Genomic DNA, 15040 nt, shown 5'->3' with positions numbered 1-15040 from the left:
ACCTAGGATGAAATCAGAGTCGAAACAACAGTGTGATTAACAAAATCAGAATTAGAACAGAAGCAGCATAATGATAAACAGAAGCAGAATAATTAACTTAATCTGAAATAGAATTGGAACCCAATGGCGAGGAGTAACGGCGAGCGACAAGGAGCAACAACGACATACGAAGAGCAGCGGCGAGCTAGCAAGGAAGAGGAGCAACGACGAGGACGCGAAGCAGCGGAGGAGTTTCGGCGACGATATTGAGTTTCAACAGACGGCAGCAGTGGTAGCTGGCGCGATGATGGCAACACTCCTCCTCTACTTTCAGCTCGCGCATTCCTCTCTCTCTTCGCGGTCAGCGACAGTGGCGGATCTAGCGATGACAGAGCAGCTCACAATGGCGACGACGATGCGGCTCAACGACAGCGACGAGCCCAATACGATGACGGCGGCCTCCCTTCCCCCCTCAGGTGATTTTCTTCTCCCCACCTTTCCTTTCCCATTCTCCTTCCTCCTCCCGGCGTGATCTCTTTCCCCTTTAATCCGTTTTTTTCCTTTTTTTTTATTTTATAAATTTTTTAGTTGGAAATAATTTAATAATAAAAATTAATTTTTTAATAAAAAAATAATTTTAAAATTAAATTAAATCTTAAAAATAATTTTATATATAGAAAAATTAAAAAAAAAATTGACCTATACTTTAGAATTTAAAATCGTTCCATAACTAAGGGATATAAGTATATAACACCCCATCTTTTTCCAATTAATAAGTTTGCCAATCCAAGACACCTGAAAGTTGAAAGTGAGATTAAGTGTATTTGATTTTTCTATTGTATGACCCAAGAAGGTTTTGAAACTCTTGCTCTTTGACGTAGGTTGTCTTGAGATTGTTTTCCAATTTATTAATGTATTATCAATGCCTTTGAAAACGTACGTGTTGATGAATCAATACGACTTTAATTTAATCAAATGATGACACATTTGATGGTTAAAAATAAGCCAAGTCGAATTGAGTCACACCTTCCAATTTATAAAAATTGAATTTGACTAATAGCTCAAACATATATAAAATGAAAATTATTAATTATATATATAGTTTTTAATATTTATCCTATATTATTTCTAGAAGTCACTCATGCCAATAAAATGTTTGAAACTTTATCTAAAATTCTAAATACTCTTATCTTAATTAATTTATTTTTATTTTAAAAATAAAGCTGAATTTTGGCTTCACCATATTCCGACATTATCTTAACACATTTTTTTATTTTTTAATCTAAAATATACTAAATACAAAAATACATAATATTCTTAAATGTATCAAATATATAGACACATCAACTGAACTCCTGTGGACTTTACTGAACATTCATATTTTTGGTTTAATAGTTGAATTCTTGTGTGCTTACTGCTTAGCTTGTAGTATATGCAAATCAAATAACAGTAACCAAATAAATCACTTAAATCAGTAAAATTTCTCAACCAATAATTTTTGGTAAATTGTAAAAGTGATTTGGACAATATCTTCCAAGTGATTTTTCTCTTTTTTGTTCTCTTAAAAAAAGAGTGAATTTGGTTGGTATTTTTATTTTTAGTGCTTTTAGTTTTAGAGTTTTATGAAGAAAAACATAAAAATAAAAGGTTAAATAGAATATATATTTTCTTAATTTATTATATTTTTACATAAAATTTAAAATAAAAAATACTAAAAAATGAAAATAAAATACAAACCAAATACATCTTGAATAATTCTATGATAAAGAAGTGTTTGGGTAAAGAGAATGAAGAGTAGTATAAAATTTTATTTTAAAAAATTAATAAAAATAAAGTAATACATTTTTCTAGATAAATTTTCAATTATTTATGAAAATAAATCTTCATCTTTTCACTATTTTGATTTTCCCTCTTCATTATAGCATACAACATAGGTAGATCTTTTACCTATTAGCCTCATGCCACTGTGCATGCATGTAGGCACATGGCCACCACATTGCGTGCTATTCAAATGTTTTTGACAGTTTTGTCATATAACCTATCATTATTCATTGTTTGATTCAGATTGAAAACCATAAAATATACGTTTATCATACATTTTTAATATCTGTTACATGATACTAGCTTTTTTCTTCTTGCCACATGGTAATAGAAGACTTTATTACTAACATCACCAGAATGAATAATACCAGGAGAAAAAAATATAGAAAAAAGGACACATTCATTCATTCAACAAGAAAAATAGTTACAATAGATTCTAGACATCTCTCCTATATCATATCTATAAAATCTTGATTCCTACCAAAAAAAAAAAAAAAGAAAAAAGCATGATCCTGTGACCTTCATTCAATTTATTAACTGTTCCAGAATAGAAAGCACTATATTAAATTCATGAAATAAAAGTTTAGAAGTCACTATTAGAAAGGGGTTGATGACCATCATCACCAATGAATATATTATCATAGAGAATGGCAGCAGTTGCTGAACCAATGAATGGGCCGGCCCAATAGACCCAATGGTTGGTCCATGTCCAGCTAACCAAAGCTGGCCCAAATGACACTGCTGGGTTCATTGATGCACCATCAAACACACCACCAACCAAGATATTTGCACCCACAATCAGCCCAATTGCTACTGGGGCTATAATTCCCACATTACCCTTCTTTGGATCCACTGCTGTTGCATAAACTGTGTATACCAATCCAAAAGTCATCACTATCTCAAAGATTAATGCATTCCACACTGACACCCCATTAGATAGAGAGAAAGCTGATATTTCCTGCACCATATAAACAAAATTATGATATTAATTAGTCCTTAATTAATCCATGGTTTTAAAATATAGATTATTCTTATATAGTTAGATTTGGTATCCTGACTAATCTATCGCGAATTAAATGTCGCTGACAAATAAGTTGTTGCATGTCGACACTTATTTAAGCAAACTCGTAAACTGATTACTAAATCAACCCAACTTAATTTTATTATATTGTTAGATACGTGTTTTTTAAAGATCAATTATTATCTTTACATAAAATTATTTGAGAACAACTAGGGAACCAAAAGCATATCAGCCAAAAATCAGCCAAAATGTGTTTGAACTCAATGAAAAATCAGGTTTTGGTTTGTGCTCCGTGATCTCAGGAGCAGTTTTCAAACATATTATTCAAAAAGTGATTCTAATTAAACGGTTTTGTTTACTTTTTTGCTGATTACCTTTTAGTTCCATATACTTTTCCAAATTATTTTAACGTGAATCGTGGGCCTAATATTTAAAGGTGATGAATGGAAGCAACGTTTACCATTCCACCGGTGGCGAAATTGAGAAGAATGCAAGCAACAACAGAACCAAGACACTGTGCAAACCAATAAAGAATGCTTCTCAAGAAGGTTATGTTTCCTCCAACGAAGGCACCGAATGTGACAGCAGGGTTGACATGGCCACCTGAAATGTTTGCACCAACAGAAACCGCCACCATTAGCGCAAATGCATGGGATAGTGACGCAATTATGAGACCTGAAGGTGTTGCGGGTCCACCCATTGTAAGCTTGCCTGTCACACACAACAATAATATTTTATTATTACATATTAAATTCTGAAAAAGATAAGTTTGTAATTAAATTAAACACATTAATATAATGTAGAGTGGTCACCATAAGCCATGCCAGAGCCTTGGCCAGCAAAAACAAAAATGAGCATTGAAAAGAACTCAGCAAATGCTGCTCTAATGGCAGCTGGACTGCTAGCCTCCCTTGGTGATCCAATTGCAATTCTATACACTGCCATTCTTGGTTACTATCAGCAAATTAAACCAATAATAGAGATACAAACTTGTTCGCTTCTTATAATTTTTTCTGTTTTAACTTGAATTTTAGTTATTAGTTTTGGATAAGAGTGAGCATAAAGTGTGTATGAGATCTTAGTTTGTTGTATAAATAACAAAATTAACGGCTAAGGAAACGGTCCTAATGTTTCCCGGTAAGAGTGTGATGTTCATGCATGCATTTGGCCACAGTTTTGCCACATTTGTGGCTCAGATTTCCATATATGCATCTAAATCATTATCATATAATATATAGTATAGCTGTATAATTATTAATTAAGCCTTCGGTCCATTTGTTGTTCCATTCACTCGATCAATGGATTAATTCAGTCGCAATATGAATCCCGTGTAAATTTTATTAATTTAGGGTTTGCATTTTAAGTTACATAGGTGATAGGTAAGGACGACTTCACTCTAACTAAATCTATTAGTTATAAAATAGAGTCAATTAAAAGATATGGATATGGTCATAAGAAGTTAATTTCGTGCACTTAACTTCGTTTTTCTTTTAATTTTCTTTTGTGACAACTCTCATGTTTTTTGGGGTGGTGTCTGCAACGTAATTAAGACCAACTGGCCTGGGCCCAGAAGAACCTCTAACATTGGGCTCACTTGTTTTTTGAGAAAAAATGATTAGCCCAAAAAAGTATGGGCTAGCCCAACTCTACATCACACATTCACACTCCCTACGACTCCAGTCACTACACTAGCTTGGAACTTGGAAAGTTGGAAGTGAACATTTTATTGTTATTATGACGAAAAAAACCAAAAAAAAAAAAAAAAACTGAACAAAATTATCTATAGGAGAATAGGGAGAACTTTGTTGCACAAATTTTTATTTTTAAAATATTTTTTTATTATATTTATAATTCTTTTTTCAAATTTTAAAATTTAAACTTAAAATTTTTTAATTATAATACAAGTATTTATTTATTTACTTATTTTTTTGACAAAGATAGAACTTCATTTATTATAATATAAGCATTTATTATGTTAACTAATCACATTTATTTTTTTGATAAACAATAAGGCAAACGTCTAAACAAAAAAAAAAAAAATTATAAAGAAATTAATCAAATTACTTTAGAAAGAGTAGTCCCAATAAAATCAGCATGAAAACATAAGGCAACATTTTTATAAACATTTAACAAAATAAATACACAGTACATGTAGAAGAAAAAGATAAACAAAAAAACATGTTTCATTGTGATATGAGAATGAGATAGAATGAGCCACAAGCAGCTAATCACAACACAGTGTCCGTTATCTCAGTACTGAAGCCTCTAAACCATTAAACCAAACAAAGAAAAAGAAAAAAAAAATGGCAGTCTCCTCCTGCTCTTTCACCTTGGTTTCTCCCTTTTTGTCCCACAAGGTCTGTTTTTTTCATTACATTCAGAGTCCATCTTCTTCATTACCACAACTCATCATGTCTTTAATTCTGAATTTGTTTTCAGTCAAATGATCTCCCTCGAAATGCAGCAACTATACCTTCCAGCAGTGCAATGGACACAACAACTTCCACTGTAGAAAGTAAGAAACAGCCTATTCAGAAAAGAAGACCGTTACTGTTAGGTATTGGAGCATTGGTAGCAAATTTACAACCATCAAAATTGCTCCTTGCTGAAGGTACCCTCATTCATGCACCATAGGCATATATTCTTGAGTCATAGTCAAAGATTTGAAATTACATTCTTGTCCTTGTGCAGAAGTAGTGCCAGACAAATATCGTGCTTTTGTGGACTATATAGATGGGTATTCTTACGTATATCCTTCAGATTGGAAGGTAAGTTTGCATGATAGTCCAATCCAATAGGAACAGATATAAAGATTATGTTTTCCTTTTTCAAAGAGTGAATGAATAAATGATTGTTCATTAATCTGTAGGAATTTGACTTCAGGGCTCATGATTCTGCATTCAAAGACAGATATCTACAGTTGCAAAATGTGAGGGTGAGGTTCATACCAACTGAGAAGAAAGATATAAGAGATATGGGTCCATTGGAAGAGGTGATGTTGCTGCATATTGTTGTCTACAAATCTTTATAGACTATTTTTATTTTGATGCTCAAAAAAATAATTTGTACATTTAAGCAGGTCGTATCATTTTTGGTCAAACATAGATATGCAGCACCAAATCAAAGACCAACAATATATGACATGCAGGAGGTTTTCTTTCACTGATTTTTATCTCTAATCTGAATGAACTAAATATATGATCATGATGAAATTAAAGATAATTTGAGTTCTGAATGGCAGAAAACGGTGGATGGAAAACATTACTATTCATTTGAATATGTGCTTACTTCTCCAAATTACTCAAGTGCCTCATTTGCAACAATTGCTATAGGAAACGGTAACTAACCTGCCATACAAGCAAAATCTCAGTGTTCCATAAAAGCAACAATAGACTCAATCAATCATGTTGCTAACTAATAAGGTGCATTGATTTCTGCAGGAAGGTACTACACGTTAATTGTGGGAGCCAATGAGAGGCGATGGAAAAGATATCGAGATCAGCTCAAAGTGGTGGCGGACTCCTTTCGTCTTCTTGACATCTGAAATGTCATTGCACAATTCGCCACCTGTTCTAATTTTTCTACAGATCAAGTTTATATCAAAATTTTCTTCTCATCTCATTCATATGTTACATGTGTATATAAACTCTTTTGATCTCTCGAGAATTTACAATTTACAAATGTGTCTTAAATATACGTGTTACTTCTCTTTAAATAGCTTAAATGTCTATTTACAAAATGTACAAAGTAGATCATAAAAATGTTTCTTAAAGCTCCCATGTCTTGCTGAATATGTAAGAATTTACTCTCAGCCAAATTGAAAAATAATCTTAAAAACTGAAAATGATGAAGATTCCATGTGGAGTATTTGCATTCATTACGGAAGCGGTAAAATTTAAGGGGCCTCGTTTAAGACTGAGTAAACCAGCAAAAGAGAAAGCTTTTCTAAACTCTCACTATATATGTACAGAGGTTACAACTCATGGACTGAATTTTCTATATAATTTTCACAAACAAGAAAAAGAATACAGTAATGATTAATGAATAAGTTTATCATCTATCCACGCTATAGATCCCCAACTAAGAAGAATCAGCGTTGATTCCGCCACTCTCCTCTTTTTAAGAAACAAATCAATATACCAATGGAGACAACACTGCCAGTCCAAACAGCTTGCCTCCAAAAGAATATGCATACAGCTCAGAAACCTCGTACCAACCGAACTCCTATTTTCAAATTCTACACATCTATTCCTGCTACAGTTTCCTCCTTTCTATGACTATCAGTGCCTAGTGCTAATTTAAGCTTCATTGTTCCCGTTCTTGCCACATGCAAACCTCCACCTGACATTCTTCGAAAATTTCAAGAGGTGGAGTACTCACCAGTCGTTGTCAAGCATAATGTGAAATAAAACTCACCAATCAACCTTCTAAATGAGCCGATGCTGACGCAATGCCTTGCCAAAATGAGGTTGCATCAATCGGACATACAGGCCATTCTTTGCAACCAGTGAATCGTGGCTTCCCGACTCCACTATCCTTCCTCCATTAAGGACTACAATGTTATCTACGTGTCTCATCATTGCAGCCCTGTGCGCTATTAAAATAGTGGTCTTGTTCCCCATGACTAGTGTGTCCAGAGCCTCTTGCACCACTCGGCTTGACTCAGATTCAATAGATGAACTGGCTTCATCCAACAATAAGATAGGCGCATTTTTCAAAATTACCCGAGCAATTGCAATTCTCTGTTTCTGTCCTGGAGTTAAGTCAACACCTCTCATCCCAACATGTGTGTCATAACCATGAGGCAAACTGCTAATGAAATGATGAGCATTTGCTATTCTTGCGGCCTCTTTCACCTCAGCTTCACTGGCATTGTGCCTGGCATATAGGATGTTTTCCCTTACGGTGGTTGAGAAAATAATAGGTTCCTGCTGAACCAGACCAAGGTGGCTCCTCAACCATCTTAAATTATATAGCTTTAAATCCCTCCCGTCTAGAAAAATTTGCCCAGCAACTGGATCATAAAATCTTTCTATCAAAGATATTATAGTGCTCTTTCCAGACCCAGAAACTCCCACAACAGCAATTGTTTGTCCCCCATTGACTTTCAAACTGAAATTGCTCAAGACCAACACTTCTGGCCGAGAAGGGTAACAGAAATCAACATTTTTCAATTCAATGCTTCCATATACATTGGGAGGCTTCACTGCAGAGCTATCATCAGGATCAATTTTAGGTACACGGTCTATAATTTCAAACACCGAGATGAGAGATTTGCGTCGTTTAAGTATGTAAGGAGCCAAGCCAAAAGGCTCCACAAGTGCAAATGTAGCAAACGAGAAAACCATGTACACCTTGAGTGCAGTAGGCGGATGCACATATCCATTATTTATACATGTTGCTGTGTACCAAAGTAGAAGGGCATTGCAAGCGAAGAGTAGAAACTGCGAAAAACCAAATCCAAAACCGATGGCCACTCCATGAAGAAAGCTCTTCATAAATATCTTATTTAACTGCAGCCTGTAGAGCTCCATAACCTTGTTACCAGCACAAAATGCAACAACAGTGTAAATATTTCTAACAGCATCTTCAAGAACCAAAGAAGCCTTTCTGTGCATTTCCTGTATACCTCTTGAAAAGCCAGCAAGCCACAATTTCTGCAACATACAATTAGGATGTTAAATCATTTAGATACTTAGCAAGATTAGATCCATCAGTATAATAAATGAAATTAAATGTAGATTGAAATAAACAATAATTACTGAAAATTACAATGGAACCCCAGAAAAGAGGTCAAACATCATTAGATCATGACATACTTGATGCTAAAAAGGTGAATAAATGAAATAAAACTATTGATTTATATGGAGAAATTCTTCCAAAAACAATGTACATGTGGAAAAGAAATAAAAACTCACCCCAACCACCAGAAAATATAACACTAGAAAACCAGAAATGCAGAGGCAAACCTGTGCAAATGCAGAGATACAAAGAACTGGAAGTGTTGCTAAAGCCACAAGTGCTAATCGCCATTGGAGCAAAACACCAATGAGAAAAGCAACAATAACTGCAGCACTGTCCTGTACAAATATTGAAAGTCGATTGCTAAAAGCTGCTCGAACAAATGTAGCATCATTTGCCAAGCGCATGGATAAATTGTCAGCACTGTTTTCCTCTTCATCGAACCATCCAGTTTCATTGCGTAGCATGGCTGCCATGTTTTAGAAACAAGTTAAGCACAGCTCAGGGATCCAAAACACACTAAAGGGGAAAATTTAAAGCAGAAGGATGTACTCACCTGAAAACATCATTCTCCTGACCCTTTCTGTCATTTTCTCCCCCATAATGCCAAAGTAGAAATGCTGCAAAAAGTTGGCAATAACTGTCACGAAGCCCATGCAAGCAATGACCAAGCACCACTTGTTTACTTCCCCATGCAAGTGATTTGCCTCATCAATTCTATAGTAAGCCGTCACCACCATGCCAATAACATAAGCAAGAAGTGGGTTGAAAGAACCAAAGATAGCAGCACCCGTGCTTCCTAACACAGCATAAAGCCACTCAGCCAAACTAAGCTCAGCGAGCCTCCAAAGTGAGGGTTGCCCCCGATGTCGTGCATCCTTTGTTAGATCCATTTTCACTGACATATCATCAGAATGACTCTCTGGCCTACTAAAAGTCTGGGAATGAGAGCGTTCATTTTTAGGATCAGACGTTAATAGAGGTGAAATAGGGGATTCTGGGTCGGAACCATTTGATGCTTGTCGATTCACAGACTGGACATCAATCTTGGGCAGCTCTGGCAGTCTCATTTCAAAACTGTCCTGCCTTTTTATCGATGGCTCCTTATCTGCACCATTTTCTAGCATCATCTCAGGTGGTGGGCTCCGTGCTTTTGGTGAATCTTGTGAGTTAAAGAAGCCATCCGAAGGACGAAATACTCCAGCAATTCTTTGAAGAGAGGGTGATTTATTCATTTTGGGGGATGATGGTTCTCTCAAACTTTCTGAAGAATCTTTCTCAATTTGGAAAACTCCAGCATCCTTGTAGTTCCGAATAGGCATCCTGGACAATAAGCAAAAGAACATGTGATGTTGCAAGTAAAGAAACCTTGCAAATAATAAACATACTATATGTTAAATACTGCTGTTCGGGGCTATTTAATTGTGTTAGGCGATGGGGTAAAGATGATTCATTTATTGTTAAGGTAAACATTTTCTTAACAGAACTGAGCTCCTTTTATGAAAGAACCATGTTATATCCTCCAGATATGCAAACAACACTATATTGAACAGGAAGTAAGTATGGCTAGATTCAGTATTACACCTTTTGGGAAGTTTTGTGGCTTCTTCACAGCGAAGAAGCTCTGCATATAAGCCATCCCGGCTTAATAACTCATCATGAGTACCCATTTCAACAAGTTGACCTTCCTCCATAACAGCTATATAATCAGCATTACGTATGAGACTAAGCCTTCGAGCAATTATTATTGTTGAGCGTCCCAACATAAGTAGATCAAGGGCCTCCTGAACAGACCTCTCAGCCTCAAAATCAAGTCCACCAGTAACCTCATCAAGCAGAAGAATCGATGGATTCAAAAGCACAGCTCTTGCAACAGATAGTTTTATTTTCTCCTCTTCTGTCAAAGCTATACCAGCCCTCCCAACCTAAAAGATAGAAGCCTCAATTTTCTTAGTGAAATTGGATCGCTAGTAGAAATCCAAATACAAACCAAAAGAAGAGCTACAGGCTCCATATGATCGTGTAATCAGGCTTTACCTGAGTGTCATAACCTTTATCTAAGGAGCTGATAAACGCATGTGCATGAGCTATTTTAGCAGCCTCTACAATTTGATCCATGGTTGCATCCCTCCCATAAGCAATGTTGTCTCTTATACTCAAACTGAGCAATGCAGGTTCCTGGGTGACCAGTCCAATTTGGCTTCTAAGCCATTCCAGTTTCAAATTCTTGATGTTTTCACCATCTAAAAGAACTTCTCCTGAACCACAGATAGAAAAAATAGATTTTGGTCTGAAATGACTCATGAGTCCTATGAATAACAGGGCATGTATGCACTTGAGAATTGGAAAACAATTACCTAATGTAGGATCATAGAATCGCTCCATGAGTGGAATAATACTACTTTTGCCAGAGCCATTTCTGCCAACAAGTGCCACAGCTTTCTTAGCAGGAACAGTGAGATAAAACCCACTCAAGATAGGGATTTCAGGACGAGAAAGATAACTGAAATAAACATTGCGGAACTCTATATTCCCTTGCACTGAAGCAGGGGCACTGCCATCATGATTAAAAGATGAGGATGACCGGCTTATCATCTCAAACAATCTATAAGCAGCTATTCGCCCTTGATCAAATGAGTAGAAATTCGTTGCAGCTTGATTCAATCCCCTTAAATAAAGTAACAAAAATCGTGTTAAAAAAATGTAAAACAAATGCGGAAAAATACACAAGTTGCGAATGAAACTCACAAGCCACTTAGAATCACAGCAAACAAAGCTGTTATAATTTCACCACCATGAGCTTTTCTGTGCACAACCAAGAACTTTCCAACCCAGAGTTGTAATGCACAAGAACATATTGCAAGCCCATATGTAAATCCAAGACCAAGCCCTTGAACAAGACTGATTAATATACCATATCTAAGAGTAGCTTGCAGTGATGTTGCATATGAATATTTAGCCAGAGTTTCATTTGAAAATGCATACAAGGTCCTTATATACGAAATTGCCTGCATCACAATATTATAAATATTCAGAATCAATGGCATAGAAATAAGTGGCGCACATAAACATCACCCACAAAAATACTGTGCTTAGTGCTTACAATACAATACTATAACAAAAACTGTATGGAAGATTTTCAGACAGATTTGAAACCTTCCTCCTTTCCTTCTATATATAGCAAAATGAAAATCTTCCTTTCAATTGCATGTATAAATCAAGAATATAATTAGATTTCGAAATGAATCAAGACTTGGACAATAAATAACCTGTTCAGCAATGCTAGCTGCTTCAGCATATGCATCCTGGATATTCTCAGCAAGCCTATGAAGGAATATATTTGATATTCCTCCTGCCGCAACGATAAATGGACCTGTAGCTAATGTTATCAATGCAATCTGCCAACAATTGATAAAACCAATAACAAGACCACCGAAGAATGTAGCCATGTTATGAATATAATTCCCAACCTGTATTATTAAAACTTAAAAGTCAATAGACATACTGTATGAGACGAGTCTGGAGGTCTCATCTGCAAAGAATTTCAAATTTACAAATGAATAAGTTTATGCAAAATACAAGAACCAAACATACCTTTTCACTAAGTGCAGACTGAATGAGCAGCACATCACTCAATACTTGACTCACGATATCTCCATTATTCCCATAAGTATCAAAAAAGCTCATATCTTGATTAAGCAATACTTGAACATATTTTGACCTAATAACAGCAGTCTGCCGTTCTCCGGTCAAAATCCAACATGAAACCTCTGATAAATAAAGAAAAGTTAGCATTGCAAGATACATAAACACAATATTAAATAAGATAAATTGCTTGTGATTAATGTACCAATCCAACCAGCGGCAAAAACTCCCCCAGCAATATAAACAATGGTTAAAGCCAGCTGCAGAAGAAACAACAAGAGAGGCAGCAAAATTAAATGTGTAGCTATGATGTAAACTGGTTTGACAGACTAAATAAACCAGTCAAACAATAAAACATTCATACTCATAGGTTCTCTGGCAAAATCAGATTTAGAAACATTGCCTATTAGTAATTGTTGGTCAACCATGTCTAGTTTTGTGACTTTTTTTCTCCTTCTCGCTAATTGTAACTGCTCACTACAGTTGAGTTCAAAGTATTTGTATCGACGGAGTGGTGATTCAGGACAAACAAGCATTTTTCCCACATGGAGGAATAGCTACATGAATTAATTGTGCCCTAGACTCCTAGCACTTTAGCACCCGAAAGAAAAAGATCTATGAATAAAGGCAGCAATTTGCTCTCTTCCAATTTCGAAATAGTGTATTTGTGTGATAAAAATCAGTTGCTCAGCTTTCTTAACTTTTCAACTCTACCCACGATTTATTTTCATTGGCAGACGGCTTCATAATTCCATCTCCTCAAAGCCCTAATTATTCCTTATTTGAATTTACTTTAAAATGGCCAAATTCCTATCCCTGTAACTGTAATTATCATCGACGACACACAATTAGCTGGTGAACTGAACCTAATATCCCTTTCTAATATCGGAAAACTAAGGCTAAATGAACAAAAATTAAATGCACATTGACTTATATAAGTAAGAGAGAACAATTTCAAGCACCAGCAAATCCCTTACAGGAAGAAGTGTTCAAATGAGTGTAATCAATTCAGTATTCATTAAAAAAAAAAAAATTCATTGCTCAATTACCTCATCATAACATCACAAGCAGCAAATGCATTTCACAACTAAAGCAAAATCAAATTACCAGAAATGAAAATCCAGACACGTTACGCACAACAAAATCTAGGGTAAGAGCTAAGAAGAGAACGAAACCGAACCTCCTTGAACCTGTGAAACTGGTCATCTTGCTGACGAACATGGATGATTTTGGCAAAGAAATGCAAGTAAACGACGAGAGCGGTGCCGTGAGCTGCGGCGGCGACGGAGCCGAGGATCATAAGGAACCAGTCAAAACGATCGGCGCAGGCGAAGAGGCGGGAGAAAGGCACGGCAGCTGGCGGCGGCTCAACCTCCTCTGGCTCCTCGATCTCCTCCTCCACCTCAACCTGCTGCGACGCCGAAGTCTCGGCACCGGGATCAATATACGGAGACGGCGACTCCGGCGGCTCCGAAACCTCAGACACCGGAGTGAGAGGCTGTATGTGCGGCGGGGACCAACCGAACAGCCCTCTCGATACCATCACGCCCTCCGATCCCTACTCAGAATTGAAACGAGTGACAGATCCACCGTAATTCACAAGGCGAAATTCAACAACACTTGAGCTATTTGAGAAAACGACGTCGTAATTAAACGCCGCACCGGTAGTTGTGTTGTTCCTTTAAGGTGACGGCGAGCTGTTTGACTCGGTCAACAAAGGCTTACGGAAAAGTTAAAACTTAAACATCTTCTTAAGCACTAAAAGCCTTCCTTCATTTTCCTCCGTTTTGGTTTCCATCGCCGCCGGTAAAACCTCTATTATTTTATTTTCTCCGGCGTCGAAATCTTTTTCCGTTTGATTTCCTTTTCAATTTGTTTGAGATTGAATTGAATACTTGAATCACGGAATTAGGAGGAGGATACAGTGAGTGTGTGCTGTGAAATTGTGATGGCATGCATGCAGTTGCAGAGCTGGAAATTGGACCCTAGGGGCTTTTTGGTAAAATTAGGGGCAATGATGGTGTTGGTAAATGCGTGAACAGCTGGATGATGTGCAGCGGAATTACGTTGAAGCCCCTCCTTGGAGACGTTGGAGTGACACGTGTGAAATGCTGGCGTGCTATGGTTTTTTGGGAAAAAGGGAAAAGAAGGAGCTTTAAAAATGGAGAGCGCTTTTGTCATTGGGGTAGTGAGGAGTGAGTAGTGAGGAGAGTGGGGGCATCATTTGGTGGGAAATAAAATTAGAGCCCCCTTTTTTTTTTGTTGTGCCAGTGAATTTCCTCTGTTCCTTCTTTCCTTTTTCATGTGATCTCTGACCTATTTTTGGAGTTTTATTATTTTATTTTCAATTCTATGAGGGTATGGTTTTAATGAAGTTAGGATCTTAGTCTCGTGCGGGTCGTTTATTTTTATATATCTAACGAAGAGGAAATTTCATGTGACAAGACCTTTGTTGGTACATTTAATATGCTCATTTGTTTCTTTAACACCAAATAATTCATTGCATAATGGTATAGGCTAGAATTTGCGGTCCATTTAACGAATCTAACGTGTACAGAGTTGGAAAAGTATATAAGCATAAAATCTGATACTATCTTATTATCCATGTATAGTACTTAATGAAACGTTCGCCGAGTAAATTTGACGTTTTAAGATTGAGGTTACTTGATTATAATTCTTTGAAATCCAGGGTCAATTTTTGTGATCCGTGTTGTAAGGGAATAAATAATAAAAACATAAAAAAATATCTCATTATAGACTATAGTAATGCATCTCAAAAGTCAAAACAATTATCAGGGATCTTTTTTTTTATTGAAGTGGGCATCAGGACAG

General features: G+C 36.2%; 3 protein-coding genes across 3 annotated transcripts; 1 reads left to right on the top strand and 2 right to left on the bottom strand.

The window, feature by feature from the left end:
• Positions 1 to 1977: 1977 nt before the first annotated feature.
• Positions 1978 to 3766, bottom strand: LOC112776821 (aquaporin TIP1-3-like). Its single transcript, XM_025821082.3, has 3 exons — positions 3634 to 3766; positions 3282 to 3532; positions 1978 to 2758 (listed from the first exon to the last, which is right to left on the bottom strand). The coding sequence occupies exons 1-3, from the start codon at positions 3764 to 3766 to the stop codon at positions 2384 to 2386; spliced, it is 759 nt and encodes a 252-aa protein (XP_025676867.1). The 3' UTR covers positions 1978 to 2383.
• A 1179-nt stretch (positions 3767 to 4945) lies between these two features.
• LOC112777175 (photosynthetic NDH subunit of lumenal location 1, chloroplastic) lies at positions 4946 to 6513 on the top strand. Its single transcript, XM_025821475.3, has 7 exons — positions 4946 to 5178; positions 5261 to 5432; positions 5513 to 5589; positions 5691 to 5813; positions 5901 to 5972; positions 6063 to 6159; positions 6262 to 6513. The coding sequence occupies exons 1-7, from the start codon at positions 5125 to 5127 to the stop codon at positions 6363 to 6365; spliced, it is 699 nt and encodes a 232-aa protein (XP_025677260.1). The 5' UTR covers positions 4946 to 5124; the 3' UTR covers positions 6366 to 6513.
• Positions 6514 to 6741: 228 nt separating this feature from the next.
• On the bottom strand, positions 6742 to 14585 carry LOC112777174 (ABC transporter B family member 6). Its single transcript, XM_025821474.3, has 11 exons — positions 13389 to 14585; positions 12414 to 12468; positions 12158 to 12333; positions 11833 to 12033; positions 11312 to 11571; positions 10921 to 11231; positions 10601 to 10821; positions 10148 to 10488; positions 9120 to 9886; positions 8791 to 9032; positions 6742 to 8478 (listed from the first exon to the last, which is right to left on the bottom strand). The coding sequence occupies exons 1-11, from the start codon at positions 13749 to 13751 to the stop codon at positions 7249 to 7251; spliced, it is 4167 nt and encodes a 1388-aa protein (XP_025677259.1). The 5' UTR covers positions 13752 to 14585; the 3' UTR covers positions 6742 to 7248.
• Positions 14586 to 15040: the final 455 nt, after the last annotated feature.

Source organism: Arachis hypogaea, chromosome 19 (assembly GCF_003086295.3).
Source record: "Arachis hypogaea cultivar Tifrunner chromosome 19, arahy.Tifrunner.gnm2.J5K5, whole genome shotgun sequence".
NCBI lineage: Eukaryota > Viridiplantae > Streptophyta > Magnoliopsida > Fabales > Fabaceae > Arachis > Arachis hypogaea.
This window is presented reverse-complemented; position numbering and strand designations above follow the sequence as displayed.

What these genes read in the sequence shown, in the direction of transcription:
- LOC112776821 (XM_025821082.3), bottom strand. Translation starts at nt 3,766, where the DNA reads ATGGCAGTGTATAGAATTGCAATTGGATCACCAAGGGAGGCTAGCAGT. An exon ending in AGGCTCTGGCATGGCTTATG is followed by an intron (nt 3,533 to 3,633) that starts GTGACCACTCTA and finishes TGTGTGTGACAG; the next exon opens with GCAAGCTTACAATGGGTGGA. An exon ending in ATTTCGCCACCGGTGGAATG is followed by an intron (nt 2,759 to 3,281) that starts GTAAACGTTGCT and finishes TATATGGTGCAG; the next exon opens with GAAATATCAGCTTTCTCTCT.
- LOC112777175 (XM_025821475.3), top strand. Translation starts at nt 5,125, where the DNA reads ATGGCAGTCTCCTCCTGCTCTTTCACCTTGGTTTCTCCCTTTTTGTCC. An exon ending in CTCCCTTTTTGTCCCACAAG is followed by an intron (nt 5,179 to 5,260) that starts GTCTGTTTTTTT and finishes ATTTGTTTTCAG; the next exon opens with TCAAATGATCTCCCTCGAAA. An exon ending in TATATCCTTCAGATTGGAAG is followed by an intron (nt 5,590 to 5,690) that starts GTAAGTTTGCAT and finishes ATTAATCTGTAG; the next exon opens with GAATTTGACTTCAGGGCTCA.
- LOC112777174 (XM_025821474.3), bottom strand. Translation starts at nt 13,751, where the DNA reads ATGGTATCGAGAGGGCTGTTCGGTTGGTCCCCGCCGCACATACAGCCT. An exon ending in GCTGTGATTCTAAGTGGCTT is followed by an intron (nt 11,232 to 11,311) that starts GTGAGTTTCATT and finishes ACTTTATTTAAG; the next exon opens with GGGATTGAATCAAGCTGCAA. An exon ending in GTATCTCTGCATTTGCACAG is followed by an intron (nt 8,479 to 8,790) that starts GTTTGCCTCTGC and finishes TGTATGTTGCAG; the next exon opens with AAATTGTGGCTTGCTGGCTT.